General features: G+C 34.4%; 1 protein-coding gene across 2 annotated transcripts in view; it reads left to right on the top strand.

Annotated features, from left to right (window-relative positions):
* KIN (Kin17 DNA and RNA binding protein) overlaps nucleotides 1-19,679 on the top strand; it is a 33,163-nt gene extending 13,484 nt beyond the window's left edge. Inside the window, exons 8-13 of one of the 2 annotated variants that reach the window (XM_044677744.1) lie at nucleotides 4,267-4,384; nucleotides 7,270-7,320; nucleotides 10,817-10,885; nucleotides 13,045-13,144; nucleotides 14,719-14,819; nucleotides 19,358-19,679. In XM_044677744.1, the coding sequence (XP_044533679.1) occupies nucleotides 4,267-4,384; nucleotides 7,270-7,320; nucleotides 10,817-10,885; nucleotides 13,045-13,144; nucleotides 14,719-14,819; nucleotides 19,358-19,420 (502 nt within the window). In that variant the 3' untranslated portion in view covers nucleotides 19,421-19,679. The remainder of the gene's footprint in view (nucleotides 1-4,266; nucleotides 4,385-7,269; nucleotides 7,321-10,816; nucleotides 10,886-13,044; nucleotides 13,145-14,718; nucleotides 14,820-19,357) is intronic. The other variant, XM_044677745.1, reaches the window with a different exon arrangement.
* Nucleotides 19,680-20,001: the final 322 nt, after the last annotated feature.

A 20,001-nucleotide genomic window follows, 5' to 3' on the forward strand; every position in this document is an offset into this window, starting at 1 on the left:
TTGACTTTCACAACAGTTCTGTTAAAGGGAAAGATATGTTTTGAATTAACTTTGATTTGGTTTAGCATATATTTTCTTCTTTTATTACTGGGACTTAAGTTTTTTCATCCTTAAAATTGGGGAGTTGAATTTGATAACCTTTGAGGTCCTTTCTGTTTCTCTATAGCTGCTTTAGTGTTTGGTTATAATAAGATGTTATTTTTTCAGAAGAAGATATTTTGATATACTATATTGCACTTATTTTTAATTTCCAGGGATAAGGTTTGCAGGATCAAGGGGAATGGTAATAATTTTCATTGAAATTTTACATGTCTATATTTGATTTTAATTCTCTTTATTAGTTTTTGTTAGATTTTTTTGAATCCTTAGCTTCCTTCAAGGTTGAACTTTGGTCCTATATCCTCTGAGATGGGATACCTCTAGTTATTAGTGTCTACCTTCTCTTGAAATAAGTTTTTTAAATTTGTCTGTTTATATATTGAGTCCCCCAGGAGAATGTAAGTCCTTGAGGATAGGGACAATTGTTATTTTTGCCCCTGTTGTTATAATCTGGGCAATTTAATATGTAATTTGTTGAAATAGTATATTCAGGCCTTTTTAAAAAGCTTTTTAATGTTTTTTCAATTACACATAGAAGTAATTTTTAACAATTGTTATCTGACACTTTGCAATTCAGATTCTCTCCTTCCCTCTTTTTCTTCTCTCCTCCAAGGCAATAAGTAGTCTTGACAGAGGTTACTAGTGCTGTCATGCAATACATATTTCCATATTTCTCATGCCATGAAAGAAGACACATCATACATACAATATAAAACTCGAAGGAAATAAAGTGAAAGATGGCCTGCTTTGATCTGCAGTCAGACTAAATCCTTCTTTGGCTGTGGATAGCCTTTATTTTATCATGAGCCCTTTGGAATTATCTTGGAACCTTGCATTGCTAATAATAGTTTAGTCTTTCACAGACGATCATCATACAGTATTTGTTACTATGTACAGTGTCCTTCTGGTTCTGCTTACTTCCCTTTCATTAGTTCATATAAGTCTTAACAGGTTTTTCTGAACTCATCCTTTTTGTCATTTCTTATGGTGCAATTGTATTTCATTAAAAACATATATTATAACTTGTTTGTCCATTCCCCAATAGATAGACACCCCTCCCCCCCTTCAGTTTACAGTTTGTTCTTACAAAGAGAGCTGCTAAAATAGTTTTGTGCAAGTAGATCCTTCCCCCCCTTTCTCTGATTTCTTTGGAATATAGATCTGGTAGTGGCATTGCTGGGTCATAGTTTTATGACTTTTATGACCCTTCGGAGCCCAGTGATTCTTAAATTAATCTCTCCTTGAACTGTTTTCCAGGGTGGTTGTTTTTGATATTACATATCTGATATTTTCCAGGCTTTTGATTTTGTTCTTATATTTGTGCTGTCTCATGTAGTCATTGATTTCTCTTTGACTTCTAGATTTTAGAGAGTCTCTTTATTTGGGTGAAGTTTGCCACTTTCTTTATTAAGTTATTTATTCTCCTTCCAGTTCTTTCCTGAATATTTTTTATTTCATTTTTTATTTCTTCTATGTATTCATATAGGTCTTGTGGAAAATCCATTTTTTCTTTTTGAGTCTTTGCTTGAAATTGTTATGATATAATTCTGGGTTGGATTTGGGGCTATCTGTAAATCTATGATGATTTTTTTTTTATCTTGATTAGTGTCTTCTTTGATTTACACATATTTCCAGCTTTAGTTTCTGAACTGTGGTTTTGTGCCAGAGTCAACCAAGTATCAGTTCTAAGGCAGATGAGCAGTAAGGTCTAGGCCAGTGATGGGCAAACTATGGCCTACGGGCCAGCTGCGGGCCCCCTGAAATGTTCTGTCAGGCCCTGTGACATTATTCCTAATCTGATGAATACATTAGGATACAGTACGATGAAACTTTGAAAGAGTTGCCTTAGAAACAGATTGACAGATGATCATTTCCTCTCCTTTAGCCCCCTCTTAAAAAGTTCGCCCATCACTGGTCTAGGCAATTGGACTTAAGTGACTTGTCCATGGTCCCACAACCAGGAAGTGTCTGAAGGCAGATTTGAAACCAGGGCTTCCTATCTCTAGGCTTGGCTCTCTAACTACTGAGCGAGCTAGCCGCTCTTTTCTTTTTTTGTAACCTGAGTCCCATGGGTTCTTATATGTACTTCTGTCTCTGGGAGTATGTGTAGAATTAGAGTGCTGGTAAGTTTTAGGCCTTTTCATAGGTCTGTGATGTTCAGCAAGCTAGAACTTTAGGGCCCTACGTGGTGTCTCAGGGCAGAATACATGGGGTTCTTGGGTTTAGGGTGTCCTAGTTCAAGTACTTACGCGTCCATGTTAATCACTGCTATTCCAGTTTCCTTCTAGCTTATGTTTTGGAATTCTAACCATTCGGTGGTGTTCTCATAAGAATGCTTCACTTTTGCTGCCTTTAAATATGTAGCCAATAGGCTACACATTTCTTTGGCCTGAATCTGGTCACTCTTGAGATACTTTTATTTTCTTTACTCATGCTGGCACTGTCTGTTTCATCTCCCTTTCTCCTTAATACCCCCATGGTCTTTTGGCTGATTTTTTTGGGGGGGGTACCATTCTGGGGAGGGTGGAATAAAAAAACTAGTTTCTCATTTGATTTCTTTATCATTATTTGGTTTCGTGCTATTTCTTATTTTTGCGGGGTAGATGTGAGGGAGCTGGGCTGCCTTTTTCTCTTCAAGCAGCTAGTTTCACCAGTAAGCTATTAATGATTTGATGTGTACTTGAAAGGAGGAAGCTAGTAGGGTGATATATTTTTGACCATGTTTTTATCAAAATCTTGGATAAAGACATAAATAGTATACTTCTCAAATTTCTAGATAACACAAAGTGTGGAAGAATAGTCTAAGGTTTGGTGACAGACCTTGATCTTTTTGAGGTCTAAAGAGATCTCAGGAGTCTTAACGCATTGATAGCCAATCCAAGTAGAAATGGATCCACTGAATTGTATATAAGGATCCCTGTAGGCTGAATATTGGCTCAGAAAACTACATAATAACATTATCTGTTTTCTATTGTATTTTTATTTATTTGTTAAATGTTACCCAATTGCATTTTAATCTGGTGCAGGCTTGAGTATTACAGCTGCATATTTGGCACCTTTAGTCTAAAATGTGGGGCAGAATCTAAAGAGATGAAATTTAATAGAGATAAATGTAAAAAGGCTTATATATGAATTCAGGAAATCATCTTCATAAGTATAAGATGAAAGTGGAATGTCTAGATAGTAATTCATCTGGAAAAGATCTAGGCACTTTAGTGGATTATAAACATTGTATGACTCAGCAGTATGAGATGGTAACCTTAAGGTTACCATGAGAGATAAATCTCTCTTAAATTTAGTGCAGGACTAGGGAGACAATAACCTTGTTTTATTTTGTCCTGGTTAGATCTGGGTGCCACATTTTAGAAATGACATTGATAAGCTGGAAAGGATCCAAAGAAGGGCAACCAAGGTGGTGAAAAACCTCAAGATCATACCATTAGAGGATCTCTGGAAGGAATTAGAATTGTTTAAACTGGAAAAAAGATTTATTGGAGACATGATAGTTTCAAGAATCTAAAAGGCTATTGTGTAGATGAGGGACCAGACTTGTTCAACTTGGACCTCAAAATGAATAACTAGGATCATTAGATGGAAGTTGTAGCAAAATCAGTTTTTGACTGGCCCTATGGAAGAATTTCCTAACAATTAAAGCTTCCCCAAAGTGGAATGAACTGCCTCATGAAGGGGAACCCATTGCTTTTTTCTCTTCAATTCTTCAAGGAAAGGCTGAGTGACTACTTGGATTCTTATTTAGGCATGGGTTGGACTAGATGGCCTCTGTGTGTTTTTCCATTTCTGAGATTCTGTGATTCTAACAAAATTGGTCTGGCTGGTCAGCCCTCCTATAATAACAGTGACAGAACCTTGTGAATTTCTTTCTAAATGTGTTATCCTCTAAACCACAGTATTCTCTTTGTTCTCTTGATTGATTTTAATTCTTGTAAATCAAAAATACCATCAAATATAGTAATTCTTTTGTTAATCTTTTTTTATTGTAAAACATTCATGTGCATAAAGTAATTATTAGGTCAGTCAACAAGCATTTATTAGTCATCTACTATATGTTAGGTATTGTGCTAACTGCTGGGGTTTCAAAAAAGGGCAAAAGACAGTTCCTCCTCTTAAGAAACTTAAAGTTAACTGAGCTGGTCTTTGTTTTGATAGTTCTCTGGGTCCTAGCGCTTTGACTGCAGCATCAGTGAAAAGGAAAGAATCATCCCACAGCTTATCTCAATCAAAAGAAAAGAAGAAGAAGAAATCTGCCCTTGATGAGATCATGGAGGTAGAGAGAGGGTATCTTTTAAAATATTGATTAACTTTTAAAAGGAGGATGGCGGGACTAATTTTATACTTCAACGCTAATGAAAATCCAAAGAGAGCTTAATAAATATTGTAGGATATTATATAAATATAAGTTTATCTTGGACTGGCCAAGTTTACACATGATATTGTATGAGAAGAAATTGTTACTTGTAACTATCTATGAAGTTATCTAATTAGAAAACCAAAATAAATTCCATACTTTTTTGCTTGAAGAGTTGTCATTAAAAATCATCATACCATTTGAGGAGACAGTTAGAAAGGAATTGTCAATGAAAGCTTTATGAAATATTTTTAATTTGTTGGTCAGTCTTGTAATGATGAATCTTTAGTTAAAATGATTTGTACATTTGAAAGAATTTGACTAACAAGGGCCAATTTGTGGCTTTAAAGCTAATTGAGACTTTATCTATACTCTGGTGGAAATCTCTCTCCAACCCCCCCAGCTTTACTCTGCCTAAAAAGGGAGGCGAGAGGTCAGTGATAAGAAGAAAACTGGACACTTTTGTTGTTAAAATAGTTAAAACAGTTGCTATGGCTTTTCCTCTCCCTGACCAAACAAACTTTCTACTTTGTTTCTAGCCATCAAAAGATTGACACAAATTATTTTTGAGGTCATTGAATGTTATCACTTCTGCTCTATATGCTACTGTGTTATACCTGCTGTTGTCTTTCAGGGATGTACTATTGCTGTTTTTATCTATGGACTTAAAAAGTTCATTTCTTAAAAAATTAATTTAGGTAGTGCTGATAAAGTAAACTCTCTAGTACTTTATCTGTTGTTTTTTCCCATTGTTCAGTCTCCCCTGATGCTGAAAATTCACAGTGGATAGGATAGACTGAAAGGCTTAAGTATGCTATATAAAAGCAGCAGACTAAGTAGCTGCTTAAATGGCATGCCCTCCAGATTAATTTATTTAATTTGTAACCTTGAATATCTTGATTACCTTTCATTCATATGGAAAGTTGGAGACTCTAGAATTAGGTTTTACTTGAAGATATAGTATTCTCATTTATTCCCAAAGAAAGCTGGAAAATTAGGTTTTAACTTTAAGTAGCTAAGAATATGAAACATGTAAGTATGTGACCATAATAAAACTGAGTTCTGTCATCTTATCTATTACCCTCTCTGGTTGTTTGTGTTTTTTATTTCTCTCTTCCACTGGCTTGATTACCATATTCAAATAATTTCAAATACCATTGGCTTTTTGAGCTTAAATTTCCTCTGCTTATTTGATCCTAGAATATAATCCCTACTCTTAATTTATGTAAACATCATTTCTGTTCTCTTAATAATGGGAAAGATGAACAAGCTAGTTTTGACTGGTGCCCAAGGTGGTTGTAATCTTTAAACCTGAATGAATGAGAGAGGAGGGCAGCTAGTTGACTTGGTGGATAGAGAGCCAGACTTAGAGATGAGAGGTCTTGGGTTCAAATCTGGTCTCAGATACTTCCTAGCAGTGTGTCCTTGGGCAAATCACTTAATCCTCATTGCCTAGCCCTTTCTACTCCTCTATTTTAGAATTAATAATAAGACAGAAGGTGAGTTTTAAAAAAGTGAATGAGATAGAACAACTAAGTGGCACAGTGGAGAGAGCACCAGGCCTTGGAGTTAGGAGGGCCTGGGGACAAATCTGTTCTCAAAAGACACTTCCTAGCTCTGTGATTCTGGGTAAGCCCCTTAGTCCTGTTTGCTAGTGCTTTCTCTTCTGTCTTAAAGTAAGGCTTAAAAAAAAAAAAAAAGCAAATGAGAAATTTTAGGGATCCAGTGGACATTTGTTTTTTAACAAATAGCTTTCATTCAGCTAGGCACAAGCATTGAAGTGCATACTCCGTACCAGGCATTCTATTATAAGCACTGACTGAGGATATAGAGAAAGGCCAAATCAGATCTTGCTGTTAAGGCAATGGTCGGCAACTTTTTTGGCCCTGAGAGCCATAAATGCCTGCGGAAGGAGGAGGATGGAGGCGGAAGGCACTGGAATATGGGGTGGGGGCTGAAGGGCCCCCTGGGGGCACATCCTGGGGCTCTGTCCCGATTGACCAGTCCGGAGGTGGAGCCAGATATGGCTTGAGAGCCATACGTTGCTGACCCCTGTGTTAAGGAATTCACATTCTAGGAGGGAAGAAAACACGTAAAGTAGTTAGGCACCTATAAGATAAATTCAGAGTAGATAAAAGACAATTTTAAGATGAAAAAGCATTAACAGTTGAAGGAGCCCTATGAAGGCTTTTTGCAGAAGGTAGAATTTGAGCTGAGTTGAGCTGAGAAGGAAGCTAAGGGAACTAATAGGCAGAGGTGATGAGGGAGAGCCATCCAAGGTTGGGATACAGCCAGGGCAAAGGCTCTGAGTTGGGAGATAGTATTCTTTGTGAGAAATGGCAAGGGATCCAGTGTAACCGCAAAGAGCCTGTGGAGAGAAGTAAAGTATAAAGAGACTAGAAAGTTCAAAAGGGCTGATAATGGCGATGAGTCAGTGGAAGAAATTCTTATCCTGGATTTTTTACACTCATGAAATATCCTGGGTCTTTGATGTTTCACCTTCTTGACATCATTTTCTCCATTGTTTTTCTTCCCCTTCTTTCCGCTCATCTCTATCTTTTAGAATATAGTACTTTTCCTAGAATTTTCTGTGAATTTTTTTTATTATTATTATGAACTAGGCAGACTTTACCAAACAACATTTCCGATTACCAAGAAGGCCAGGAAGAGAATTATATGTGAATATATGAATCTTTATGGTTTTTATTTTTTCATGGTATCTTCTTGATAGTTAAAAAATGATGATTACAACTTATTTAGGATTACATAGGAACAATATAATGAAAAGCTTATTTATCTTGTAGCTTGAAGAACAAAAGAAAAAAAGTGCTCGGACAGATTATTGGCTACACCCTGTAAGTACTATGATTAATAGTTTTTAAGGCCCAAATTTATCTTTATGTAAAATTTTTCTCTTACTTTACTGGAGATATTTTAATTTGTTTAAATCTAAATAGAGATTTTCTTTAGTGAATTCTCTAAAACATATTTAGTAATTTTTATGTAAGATTTGCTTCTTTAGTTAATGACTTTGGATCTTCCAGTTAGGATGCAATATATTTCAGAGATTCTTTTATACTGCAAGAAAGGAATAGCTTTTTTTTCAGAGAAGTGCCATATCTAGCAATAGATAGTTTAAATTGAAGATTGTAAATATCCTTTTGTACGTGTGAATGTATTTTCTACCTTTTTCTAAAAGTATAAGGACTAGCCAGGTTTTTATATCTGAGATTGAAGATAGTTTTTAACTAAAAACTATTAAAATGTTCCTGAATTATAGAAGAAATCTGATTTGAATCTGGCAGACCAAGGAAAAGCATTTGTATTTATTTACTGAGGCATCTATTTTGAACTTACTAAGCTGGAAAGTTTTCACAAAACTCTTAATCTTCTAAGCACTCTTAATCTTCTAAGGAGGCAAATCTTAGAAGAAAGAAATGTGCCAATTACACAATGAAAGTATTTAAACTAGGGACTTGGGAAGTCTGATCCTAGAGGTATGTTGTATCTCTCCCTTTCTTTGAAAATCAATTGCATCTTTATTTTTACCTTTATGTCTTCATTTTTTACCTCTGTAAAATGGAGATAATTCCCACTTAGTGGTGGCAAGAAGGATTAATTCAGAAAGAAATGCTTCCTGTCATCACATAAGAAATTAATGCATTTTGTAAAACCATTCTAGCTGGCTCTACCTGATTAATTTAGGAATATAAAAATGGAATCACCTTAATTTATCTAATTTGTGAGTTGAAGTTTAAGGTCTTTGTAAATCTTTTGAAGGCAATAATAGCTGACTATGTGAGAGTGAGGGTTTATTTTTCCTTTTTCTCTTACAGGAGCAAAGAGATTTTATTCCCCACCTAGCCAGTGGAGAATGTTATTGCACCCTGTAGGAGGGAAGAATCAACCTAATTTTTTTAGAAATACTTTTTTCCCTCTTAGGATAAGTGGTTTTTGAAAATTGGTAGGTTTTATGTTTTTTTAAGAGATTTTTGTTACCCAGAGTTTTGCAGGATGAAAGACATGGTGGGAGTAAAACTACTAGAATCAGTCAGATGAATTTCATAGGTTTATAGATTTATTGTTGAAAGGGACCTAAAAGGTCATATAGTCCAGCCTATTCATTTGCTAGATTAAGAAAATGAAGCTTAGAAAGTTTCAATAATTTACTTAGGGATAACCAGGGAATAAGTGGCAGAGACAATTTGAATCTTTGTTCTAGCACTCTTCTATCCCAGGGTTCCTTCTGCTATGCCACTAAATTCTAATGCTAGTCAGTGATTTTTAGCTTAGAAAATGTAGTTTTCTGATGTGCTGTTTTTTTTTTTTCTTTTTTTTTTTTTGTTAAATAACTTTTATTCCAAGATAATGACATCTAGTAGCAATTTACCAACAACTTCACATGGCTTATTTGTATGTTCTTCAGCTTTTTTCAACTAGGGAGGTAATATTGTTTTAGATTTTATATACTAGTTCATTAATTGTTTTAATTAATTTTCCATTCTTTCTGTACCCTGAAGCAGTTTGTCCAACTGTATGATCTTTTCAAAACTCTAGAAAGAAAGGAACTTGGTGGTTAAAGATTATAATTACATAATAAGTCATTATCTCTTTATCAGGTTACCTCATTTTATGGCCTTTGGTAAAACTCAGCCTATTTCCTTATGTTATGCATAGTACCTGAGTCTGAAAAACTGTCTGCCCTCACATATGAATTAGCTTCTTTTCAGAAATGTCAGGATAGACTTGGATTAAGAAAATTTAAAAATTCTTTTAGATCCTAGAAATAATTCTAGTATTAAAGGACTGTTTTCTGTTGACCTACTTGCTGTGCCCTACTCACTCCATACCAGCCTCCTAAACTTTTTTTAATTCAATATTTAGCACGTTTTAATGTGGGCCCGACAGTTAGCTATTCTCTTTTAAAGATAAACACTTGAAATAACAAATACAAAATTATTCCATTGAATATAGCAATAAATAAAGCAATTTGAATTTTCATTGCTAACCTTTGGAAAGATTATCAAAATCAGGAAGACAGAAGAAACAAGCCTACCTCCTATTTATGTGAAATATGTGATTGTAATTTTTTCTACCACTTGATAAGGGAAAGTAAAAGAAAGATGACAAAAGTTAATCTGAAAATCCCTAGTGAACCAAAAATTCATTCATATAATGAGAAACTTTTGAAATAATTTGACTTCATATTTGAGCTTCAAGACTTGATGCTTTTTTTCTGGAATCTTTGCTAATCCCTATATCTGTCAAAAGTGAACACTAGTTTATCTTATTTTTAAAGTTTCTTAAATTTTAACTGTAAATACCAAAACTTTACATTTTCCTATAGTCTTTTTTTTTAAATTTTAAACATTTATTAATATTTACATTTTAGAAAAGTTAACAGGGTTACAAGATTTATGCTCTTACTTTCCCCTTCACCCCCCGACCTCCCCCCTCCCCTGGCCAATATGCATTTCCACTGGTTTTAACATGTGTCATTAATCAAGACCTATTTCCAAATTGTTGATAGTTGCATTGGTGTGGTACTTTCGATCCCCTATCATGTCCTCATCATCCCATGTATTCAAGCAGTTGATTTTCTTCTGTGTTTCCTCTCCTGCTGTTCTTCCTCTGAATTCTTTTCCATAAATCCCTCAGAATTGTCCTGGGTCATTGCATTGCTGCTAGTACAGAAGTCCATTGCATTCGATTTTACCATAGTATATCAGTGTCTGTGTACACCTATAGTCTTTTTTTATTAGAATATTTGAGTATGTTTGGCTAAGTTTATATATATATATTTTAAAAGAATGGCACCAACACAATAATAGACTATACATAGAAGGTGTGAATTAATGGGATAAAGGTTTTGAGGTAAGATACTTTCATTATGGAGTGTGGTCTTTTAATCTTGACTTTTCTTTTTTTTTTCCTTTTTTTTTTTTAAACCCTTACCTACTGTCTTGGAGCAGCTCCAAGGCAGAAGAGTGGTAAGGGTAGGCAATGGGGGTCAAGTGACTTGCCCAGGGTCACACAGCAGGGAAGTGTCTGAGGTCAGATTTGAACTTAGGACCTCCCATCTCTAGGCCTGGCTCTCAATCCACTGAGCTACCCAGCTGCCCCTAATCTTGACTTTTCTTTGATAATGATGATATGAACAAAAGATAAGGTAATATTGTGCCTGTGACTAGCCAGCAGGGGCCAGGTTGGAAATCCATGCTTTCTTATTTACTGTAGCATAGTAGTAACAGTCGACTTAGGAAAATCTCTTCCATGAATATTAAAGCAAAGGAACAAAATAGAAAGGAAGATTCAATCCTTTTTTTAACTTCATTTTTGTTTTTGTTAAAGGAAATTATTGTGAAAATTATAACCAAAAAACTTGGAGAGAAATATCATAAGAAAAAGGGAGTTGTTCAGGTAAGCCTATAAAGCTGTTATGAAGCCAGACTATTTGGAGAAATTGGGTAAATTGTTTGTTTCTGTAGTAGAGTACCAGTATTTTGAATTTGAGTTAAACGGCCAGAATCCTGTTTGAATCCTTCAAGAACAGGAAACATTTTTTTGTCTGTGGCAATTTTTTTCATTTCCTACATCACTCCACATTTAGCTGTTTGCCAAATGTTTTCAATTCTACTCGCATAATAGGTCTCAAAGCCATTTTCTTCTTTCTGTTCTTACTGCTTACACTGTAGTACAGCCTCTTAAACACCTCTCTCCTGGGTTACGCTAATAGTATTCTAAGTGGTCTCCTTATTTCTAATCCTTACCTGTTCTAATATCTTTCATATCACTTTCTGAGGAATCTTTCTGATGTATTGCTCTGATAACATTACCACTCTCTTGCCCTTATTCCTTTTCACCCACAGTTTCTGCCCACTTGGACTGTTCATTGTTTCTCAATTTATTTCTCTTTTCTTGCTCCTGTACCCCCTTGTTCATCTCATTCCCCATGCCTATCCCTATCCGTGTATTAAAATTCTTCCTCTTCTTTAAGTCTCAGTTTAAATGATTCATACTCTATACAGCCTTCTTTCTTTCCTTTCTTGATCCCTTGCCTTATGGATGGAAGCAGTGTCTTCTTCAACTCTCAATCTCTCTATACTTTGTTGGGATTTTGCCTTTATATTAAAAATATATACACTGTACATATGTATAAAATTGATGACTCCTTTTTTTTTGGTATCACATTCATTTACTCACATATCTGCTTTCCTTGTAACAAAATTTTTTTACAAATTGTTTTTGAGTTGAACAAAAACATCCAATGTATCTTTGTCTGACAACATATGAAATCATTCCCCATCTCTTCACTGGTGATGATGATGATGATGATGATGATGGTGGTGATAATTGCTAGGATTTATGTAAAAATTTTAAAGTAGGGAGATATGTTTTTTCATCTCTTTTCCAGGACCAAGGTTCATAATGATGTAGCATTTATATGGTGCCTTTAAATTTTGCAAAGCACTTTACATACATTTTCTGATTTCATCTTCACAACAGCCTGTGAGATCAGTTAGTCAGTAAACATTTATTAATTGCCTGCTATGTGCCAGGCACTGTGCTAATCTCAGGTGGGGGGATGGATACAAGTAAGAAAAAAGAAAAGACAGTCTCTGGCCTCAAGGAACTTATAATGGAGGAAGACAGATATTATTATTATCATCCCATTTTTCCAGACCAAAAAAATGTGGCCAAAAAAGCCTGAGTGATGTAGCAAGGACCATATAATCAATAAGAATTTGACAGGATTAGAACTTGGCTCTTCTGGGCTCTAAATTGTATTCTACCACCTAATTGAATATTTTCCCCTTAATACATTCTAATTTAAATTAAATATCTATATGCATACCATCTTGCCTATTTTTATAAACTGCTTCTGAGCAGAGATTGCCTTTTTTTTTCATTTTTTGAAATCCCTATAACATACTCCATTGTATTTAATGGTTTCTTAATGTACATTTAATTTAATATGAAGTGACTATTACTATCTCAGAGTTTTGTTAATCACCATAAAAAGAACTGAAAAGAACTTACAAAAGAAAGCATTGATAACTCAGTGTAACCCATCACTATCTCTAGGCAAAGTTAAATACAAACTGTTAATGGTCAGTCGATAACATGCATTCATCTTCATTTGTGAAGCATGTTATGTTCTGTGGTCCTACTAGTCGCAAAGATTTTTTATTTTAGTAAGATTCCAGAGCATTATTAACATTCTGATGGAGTGCTTGCATAAACTATATTTGCTACTTTTCTTTTTTTAAACTATATATTAGTATTCTGCCTCATGAATAAAAGTACTGTGTCTTCAAGTTGGACACAGTAAGTCTTCCTTTTTCTTTATTTTAAAAATTGCCTCTGAATTTTTCCAACCTCTCTTTAGCAGATGAAAATCTTAGATAAGCTTTGAATTAGGTTTGTTTTTAGAATTCTTATATTTGAAGCCATCCTTGGACCTTGATAAACACTGACATTTGTAGAATAATTTTATTATTCCTTTGATATAGCCATAACTTTTATCCTTTGTTCATGCTTTCAAAATTCATTTGCTAAAATGTTAATTTGTTGCACAGGAAGTAATTGACAAATACACAGCAGTGGTAAAGATGATCGATTCTGGAGATAAATTGAAACTTGACCAGACTCATTTAGAGACAGTCATACCAGCACCAGGTAAAATCTCTTTTCAAATCTATAACTATAATTTTATGTTCTAAATTTTCTCTCTCTAGCCTTTCATCCATTGAGAAGGCAAGCAATATGATATCAATTCTATGTGTAAAATGATTATAAACATTTCCAAATTAGTCATGTTGCAAAAAAAAAAATTATACTTCAATTTGCAGTGAGAATTCATTTTTCTCTATGAAGGTAGATAGTATTTTTTATCATTTAAAATGCTTTCGAGTTTTCCTAGCAATTTTTGTCAAATAATAATTTCTTACCCCAAAAGCTTGAATCTTTTTGGGTTTATCAAACTCTAGATTACAATAGTCATTTACTATTGTGTATTTTTTACCTAATCTAGATTCTATTAATATACCATTCTGTTTCCTAACCAGTACCAGATTGTTTTGATGATTACCTCTTTTAATAGAGTTTGAAATATACTGCTATATCACCTTCCTTCAAATTTTTTTCGATTCCCTAGATATTCTTCACTTTTTGTTCTTCCAGATGAATTTTATTATTATTTTTTCTAAATCCATAAATTAATTATTTGGTGGTCTGATTGATATGGCAGTGAATAAATACATAAAATTAGGTTAAATTGCCATTTTAATTATATCACCTCTCTACTTGTAAGGAATTAATATTCCCTTAGTTGTTTAGATCTGTCTATTTGTGTGAAAAGTGTTTTATAATCATATTTATAAAGTCCTTGGGTTTGTCTTGGAAGGTCGACTCCTGATTATTTTATATTGTCTATAGTTATTTTAAATAGAAATTCTTCTATCTCTTCTGAGTTTAATTGGTAATATATAGAAATGTTGATGGTTTATGTGGATTTATTCTTAAAGTATAGGACTTGATGCAGGTGCACTCAGTAAATTCCAGTGGCACCTGTTGCCTCTGAGGTAAACTATTATCTAAACTTCTGTTTTTTGATGTGTTTTATAATATAATTATTAATGTAGTAGTACATGTATGTTATTTATAAGAAAATAAACACACATCAGGGGTGTGCACTCAAAATTTTTTACTGATGAGGTTTGTGTTAAACATTTTTTACTGATAAGTATATATTATTGAAAAAAGTTTGGAGAAAGATGATGTAAGTCTGTCCCCTCATTTGACAAGTAAGGGCCAGGGAGACCTAGAGAAGTTAAATAATGTACCCTTACATTACAGGGTACTTGAACTGAGGTTCTTGGATCTAAATTCTGCATTATATTCTACCTTTCATGTTCTGTTGTTAGCTTTTATAAGGAAAATATTTCTTTCCACAAATTATATTTTAAGACATTTCAATTTTTGAGCAGACCAGCTATTTCTATTTTAAGAGAAGGTTATTATTGTTAGTAGTGGGGTACCAGGGTGGTACAAAAAGTCTTGGGTTAGGAATTAGGGTCCGACCTCTGCCATTAATCAAGATATGTGACCTTAATCCTTTGACTTCTATATTTGTAATAAATAAACTTTGAAATTCCATGATTTACCTGATAAAATTATATATTTTTTATATATGGATAATAAAAAAGTGGATATTTTCTTAATGGGAAGTTTCCTATCATTTAATTTCTTAGGAAAAAGAGTTTTGGTTTTGAATGGAGGCTACAGGGGAAATGAAGCAACTCTAGAGTCCATCAATGAGAAGATGTTTTCTGCCACTGTCATGATTGAGACTGTAAGTATATTTTACCTAGAAACAGCCATTTAAAAAAGTTCAGGAAGTTTGAAGTAAATTCTTTAGTTATTTTAATAAATTGTTACTTAAATTTTATTTTTGAATGAAGATTTTTATAACTATAATGAAACTATGCAAACTATAACAAAGCAAACTGCAATGTAGATATTAAGATAATATAGAGAATAAAGAAGATTGAAATAAGTTTGTAGAATAGTAAAACCTGAGTAATTTATTCCCTTAAGAATCCTCCTTATGTTTAATATTAAGGCATTTGGTTCATTTGGCAGAGAAAAGCTTGGTAGTAGGAGTGCTTGGTACTGTAAGTTTGCCTCACTAATTCACTTGGAAACTTAAAAGAGATTTATTGAGGTAAATTTCCCATCAGAGTCTAGTTTTGGGGACTTTTATTCCAAATTTGTCTCCTTCCCCACATTATACCTCTCAACCCTCACCTCTCTCCAAGTCATAAGATATCTTTAAAAAGAGGTGTATGATTCCTTATATTTTATTTTCAGGACCATATAACAGTACTAAACTTTTTTTTCTGACATGGGTCCTGATTCTTGTTTTTTTGCCTATGGGGGCATCTAGTTAAGATATTCTATGATGTTCCTAGAAAAAGCAACCTATTTTAAAAATCACTTTTGAGTATGTTAAATCTTTACATTTACTTAAAACAATTATTTATTTTTTAAAAAACCCTTTACCTTCTATCTTGGAATCAATACTGTGTATTGGTTCCAAAGCAGAAGAGTAGTAAGGGCTAGGCAATGAGAGTTAAGTGACTTGCCCAGGGTCACATAGCTAGGAAGTGTCTGAGGCCAGATTTGAACCCATCTCTGGACCTGACTCAGTCCACTGGGCCACCTAGCTGCCCCCTTTACATTTACTTTTTTTTTAAACCTTCACCTTCCATTTGAGTATCATTTTTAAGACAGAAAAGCAGCAAGAGCTAAGCAATTGAGGTAAAGTGACTTGCCCAGGGTAATAGAGCTAGAAAATGTCTAAGGCCTAATTTGAACCCAGATCCTCCTGACTCCAGGCCTGGTATTTTATCTATTGTGCTAACTAGTTTGTCCCTTTGCATTTACTTCTGACACCAGTGATTTAGAGATCGTCACTCTAAATGAGATATGTTGTCAAAAGTTTTACAGTCCTTACAGCAGCTTACTAGTTATTATATGATTCATATCATATTATAAAACATTGATTGAGATATTGTATTACATTTTACTGTATTATATTATTCCTGGAACTCTGAGTTGTATTTTGTACATATTCTTTTTTGAAAGAGAAAAATCTTTTCTCTAAGCAAAATTATTAATATAGCCATTTTTTCCCTGTGTTGAGTTAATACAACCTTGGTTCACAGTTGATAGTTTTTTGTTTCAATTGCTTACCCTGCTTCCTTTCCAAGTTTTTTAATTCCTAGTTACCTATTGTCATTTTCAGATTCTCCCTTTGCCTCCATCACTGAATAACCTTTATTCCTTTGAGATTTATTTTATCCTGATTTCTCACTCATTCAAATTTATGGTAGCCTTCTTCAATGAGTTCTGTACCTGTTCACTGTGTTTCTTTCCATTTCAACTCCTGCCCTCTTACTAAGGAAATTCAACTAAATATTGATACTCTTTCAAATATCCTAAGTTTCCTGTTCTTATCTTTTATTCCATGAACTATTCTACTCTAACTTAGCTACATAAAGGGATGGTGATCTTAATATCATGCACAAGTTCAAATTTCATGTTCAATACCCTGAAATTCCTTTATCTGATTATAATCTCTTGTTGTTCCATTTTTCTTTCATGACTCCTAAGCCTGTCCTTTATTCTTACCATAACTTCCAATCCCCCAACCCTTCTTTATCTCATAGGCTTACATTTGTAGTTGGTACAATCCTTTCTCCCCTTGCTTAATCTCTTGGTGAATCATTTAAATTCTGCATTGTCTTAATTTAGGCTCTAGGCCCTTTTCCTTTCATCCTTTTGCCAGCCGTGCCCTGCGAGGTCACAGCCTTTAATTACTTCTACCTGCCTTTATATTGTTCACTTTCTGCAGATGAGAGCTAGAGAAAACCATAAGACCATTCCTACTGGGTCTACTACAGATTTATTTTAGAGAATCTCAACTGGTCCCTCAATGCAGCAAGAGAATCCTTTTATACATCATTAGTTCTCTATCCCTCTCACCAGAGCAGCTGTCTGAAATTTTCTTACGTCTCCCTTGGTACCTTCTCCCCAAACCCTGTCATCTTTGCTTATTTACTGATATCTTTCCCACAGTCTCCTCCTTCATTCATCTCACACAAGGTGGTGACCCTTTTTGCCAAGCAAATCCCTCTTATGCATGTTAGTTTTTTTATCTTTTCCTGTAGATTGTTCCTGTATCATTCATTCTCTCTAATCTTCAATGTCTTCATTTCTACTCATGGCTTCTCTGTTGACTTTGAATATCCTCATGTCTCTCCCATCTCTCACTTGACCTACCTACCCAATAACTCTCATTCTCTGTCTTTTCTTCCCTTTATGACTACTGTCTACAATGTTTTACACTGTCTACAGTTGATGCCTCCACTTCCTTTCCCATTACTCTCTGAAACCAGAAGTGTCAAATTACTTCAAGATCGCCTTTGAACCAGATTAAAATATAATTTGGAAATGTTTAATAAAATAAATATGAATACAGAATAATCTAGATAAAATTGTGGTTTTCTAAGTCATATGCAGCCTTCAAGAATATGTTTCTGTTCTAAATTCTGTAGTTTGGCTTCTGACCTCATCAATTAACCAACATACTCTATTCAAAGTTACCAATGATCTCTTAATTGCTAGTTTTAATGATCATTTCTCTGTCCTCACACTTCTTTACTTCTCTGCATACTATACTTTAGCACTATTGATCACCTTTTTTTGGATATCCTCTCCTACTTAGGTTTTCATGACTGATTTTTTCTGGTACTATTCATGACTGTTTGACCACTCCTTTTCTGTCTTTTTTGCTAGGTCTTCATCCCAATCATGGGTATTAACTATGGATATCCCCCAAGATTGTCCTAGATCCACTTTTCTTCTCCCTTTATATTATCTTGCTTGTTGATCTCATCAGCTCCCATAGACTATTATCTTGAAACAAATGATCCCTAGATCCATTTATTTAGCCCCAACTTCTCTCTTGAACTCTCCAGGCTTACGCTACTAATTGCCTTTTTTGGACCTCTTAAACTAGATGTCCCTTAGGCATCTTAAACTCAACATATCCAAAACAGAATTCATCTTTCTTCCCAAATGTTGCCCCTCTGCAACATTCCAGTCTGATTGACCAGTTTATACCTCCACTATTGTATTAATGTGCCCATTTTCCCACAGCCTTTCCTTCTGATATTTATCATTTTCCTTTCTTGTTAATTGCCAATCTGATGTGTGTGAAGTATGATCTTATAGTTTCTTTCATTTTCATTTCTTTACTTAGTGACATAAGAGTATTTTTTTTCATATGAGTATAGATAAACTTGGACTTCTTTCCTTAGAAGATTAAATAATACCCTTTGACCATTTCATCAGTTGGGAGTGGCTCTTTGTCTTATACATTTGGATTAGTTTCTTATGTATCTTTGAAATTAAACCCTTACTAGTGAAATTAGCTGAAATTTTTACTGTGGCTTGTTTTTCTCCTAATTTTCGCTACATTAGTTTTATTTGTTCAAAAACTTCTAAATTTTATGTAATTAAAATTGTTCATTTTATCTTCCATGGCTCTTAATGTCTCTTTTTGGTAATGTTCCCCCTGCCCATATAGATCTAAAAGGTAATTTCTTCCTTGCTCCTCTAATTGCTTATGGTGTTTATAATAGTCTTCTGATTGGTCTTCCCTTCTCAAGACTCTCTTTACTCCAATCCAGCCTCCACTTAGTTGCCAAAGTGTTTGACTTCGTGACTCCCTCTATTCAAGAAACTCCAGCAACTCCCTATTTTCTCCAGGATAAATTATAAAATCCTCTGTTTGGCTTTTAAAGCCCTTATAACTGGACCCCTTCTTACCTTTTCAGTCTTTTTATACTTTCCTAAACCCCAACAGGTACTTGGTGATCCAGGAACACTGGTGGTGGCTTATTGTTCCTTGACATAACACTTAATTTCCCTAAAAAAGGAGACCTTTGCACTAGTTGCTCTCCATGCTTGGAATGCTTTGGTCATTTTATTTCTAGTCTTTCCTGACTTTCTTTAAGACTCAGTGCAAACCTCACCTTTTCCCCCTTACTGCGTTCCCTTTGAGATTATCTTATATACATATATGCATATTGCCTTTCTTTGCATCACCCACAGTGTGTTTGTGTTTCTGTGTGTGTGTGTGTGTGTGTGTGTGTGTGTGTGTCTGCACGCACGTGCACACTTAATAGCTGTTTTTTGACTGAGTTTAATACTACATATTTAAGGCAGTTGAAAAAGGAGGGGAACTGGACTTATTCTCTCTTTTGCTATCATTTTCTTATTTCTCTTCCATTTGTTCTTATTCCTTTTATTTTTAATTTCTAGGGCCCTTTAAAGGGACGCAGAGTTGAAGGTATTCAATATGAAGATATCTCTAAACTCGCCTGAGGATGGGAGTTGGTAAAAAGCACTTTAAAACTCCAAAGCATCAAATTGGTGTTCTCTAGAACAACATATGACTCTACCATGTTAGGGTGCTTCTTTTGTATAAGATGAAAAAATATATATTTAAATACTGCTGTTTATCTTAAACATATTTGGAATTCATTCAGATTTATTGATGTCTTAAGTTGTATCATTTTGAATTTTGTCCGTGTTTTTATTTCCTTTTGTAATATGGCTTGGAACACTGTACCTTTTATTAAAAAGAATGATATTCTAAAATGTTTTCTATAAAGGCAGTTGATAGTTATTTCTTCAGGAACTTTTTTCAGCATTGTAAGAGTCTTCTTCAGGTTGAGGAGAGCTTGTAGGCCATCTAGTCCAACTTCCTCATTTTTACATAAGAGGAAATATTGGCTTAGGGAGATGAAGAAAGTCATGTGGTTGGTCAAGCTGGGATGCAAATGAGGTCTAATTCCCCGTCTCTTTATTTCCACTGCACCCCACACTTGTGCACTAGACCTGGGGCTTTGGCTCTGAGTAGAGAAGGACAAAAGAAAGAGTTGCAAGAAGCTAATGACAAGTAG

This window comes from Gracilinanus agilis, chromosome 5, assembly GCF_016433145.1.
Source record: "Gracilinanus agilis isolate LMUSP501 chromosome 5, AgileGrace, whole genome shotgun sequence".
In the NCBI taxonomy this organism is placed as follows: Eukaryota; Metazoa; Chordata; class Mammalia; order Didelphimorphia; family Didelphidae; genus Gracilinanus; species Gracilinanus agilis.